We start from the raw sequence: 1,433 nt of genomic DNA, 5'->3' as shown, positions 1-1,433 counted from the left end.
CTAATATAACAAAATACCTTACCTGATATCCAAGAATCCCAAGCATAGTTTCTCTTTGATCTTCCATTGACGTATGTGAGGTACCAAAATCCAAGGCAGCCCTTGCAAGGGGAGTATCAGCATCTTGATTCTCAATACCATATTTGCAACAATCTTCAGCCAACTTTCTGGCTACACTAGTCAAGTTGAAATTTTTATCATCTACGTGCCTCATCATTGAATAAACTTTAGAGAAGGGAAAAAGCTTACAGACCTATCTCCATTTGTTTTTTGCCAGTGGTAATAAATCCCTCTACCCCACGAACAATATCCTTCTGGAAATGCTGTGTAACATTAAGAATTTAAGACTCTTCTCACATAAAAAGCTCCTTTAAATGTGACAGATGAAGTTGTATAGGAGAATTAACCAGATTCAGAAACCAGTAAAGCAAATCACATAAAAATAGGTATACCTCATGAATTTTACCTTGGCTGCCCGGGTAGATTTGTATAAATTCTGAAGTTGTTGATGACACTGTATTCCAGCTTCATCAATCATAACCGCTTCCTGGCCCAAGTGACCCAGCTGTCTCAAAATTGCCTGCCAAGTAAGGAACATTAATATCTCTTCAAATGAAATACATCAAAAGCCAAGAACAATCAAACGCTTCCATGCTTGATAAAAATGTTGTTCATTCTCCATTTACTATATAAGTAGCAACTCCAAAATGAAGTATAACCAGAAAGTGACTAATGATAACAGAAGAAGTCCATTCAGAGATTACATAAGATTAAAACAAAGATGAAAATACTGTTCATGAACATTAAACGTCACAAAATTGACATATTCCATTCATATAATTACTTAAAAATAAAGAGATGTGGACTAGGCAACTTGGAAGGTACACATAAAGTCCACCTTTGCTGGGGCTATAACCGTTTTAGCTTTCTGTCTGAATTTATTTTAGCAAAGACACTCATAATTAAAAGTCCTTGAGCTCAAAGATCATCCATATTGCAACTGTTTTGGCCAAGAAAAGGTAAAAAAGAACTCTAGGTAAAACATCTAAGATTTATAATTGACCAAGCTTACCAGCAGGGCTTGATATCACCAGCTCAAGATATTTATTTATTTAAGCATTGCACTCTGATTTATTCTATAATGTTTCAAGTTAATACATACCAACTTTCTGAATAATTGTGTTTTATACAGAAGGTATCTCTCTTTTATACATGTCATCCTAGGTAGAGAGGTCTATTTTGTTATTCACTGAATTATTGCTTGGGGGGAACGGGGAGAAAAGCAGTTGCCTCACATAGATTAGTAAAGAAAAAAATTTAAAGCTGGGCTTCATCCCAGAACTTGTCCCTTGGTGGGGGAGGAGAAGGTGTGAAAAAGAAAACAAAAAAAGTAGCATCTTCCAGCGACAATTACATCTTGAAAACATGAGGTT

At 35.5% G+C, this 1,433-nt stretch overlaps 1 protein-coding gene across 1 annotated transcript; it reads right to left on the bottom strand.

Moving 5' to 3' along the window:
* Positions 1-17: 17 nt before the first annotated feature.
* LOC111384148 (SH3 domain-containing protein 1-like) lies at positions 18-1,411 on the bottom strand (the record flags this gene model as incomplete). Its single annotated transcript, XM_023008400.1, has 3 exons — positions 467-1,411; positions 254-323; positions 18-171 (listed from the first exon to the last, which is right to left on the bottom strand). Coding segments are annotated over exons 1-3 (356 nt in total), but the record flags the coding sequence as incomplete, so codon positions are not given.
* Positions 1,412-1,433: the final 22 nt, after the last annotated feature.

Source organism: Olea europaea, unplaced genomic scaffold (genome assembly GCF_002742605.1).
Source record: "Olea europaea var. sylvestris unplaced genomic scaffold, O_europaea_v1 scaffold28550, whole genome shotgun sequence".
NCBI lineage: Eukaryota > Viridiplantae > Streptophyta > Magnoliopsida > Lamiales > Oleaceae > Olea > Olea europaea.
This window is presented reverse-complemented; position numbering and strand designations above follow the sequence as displayed.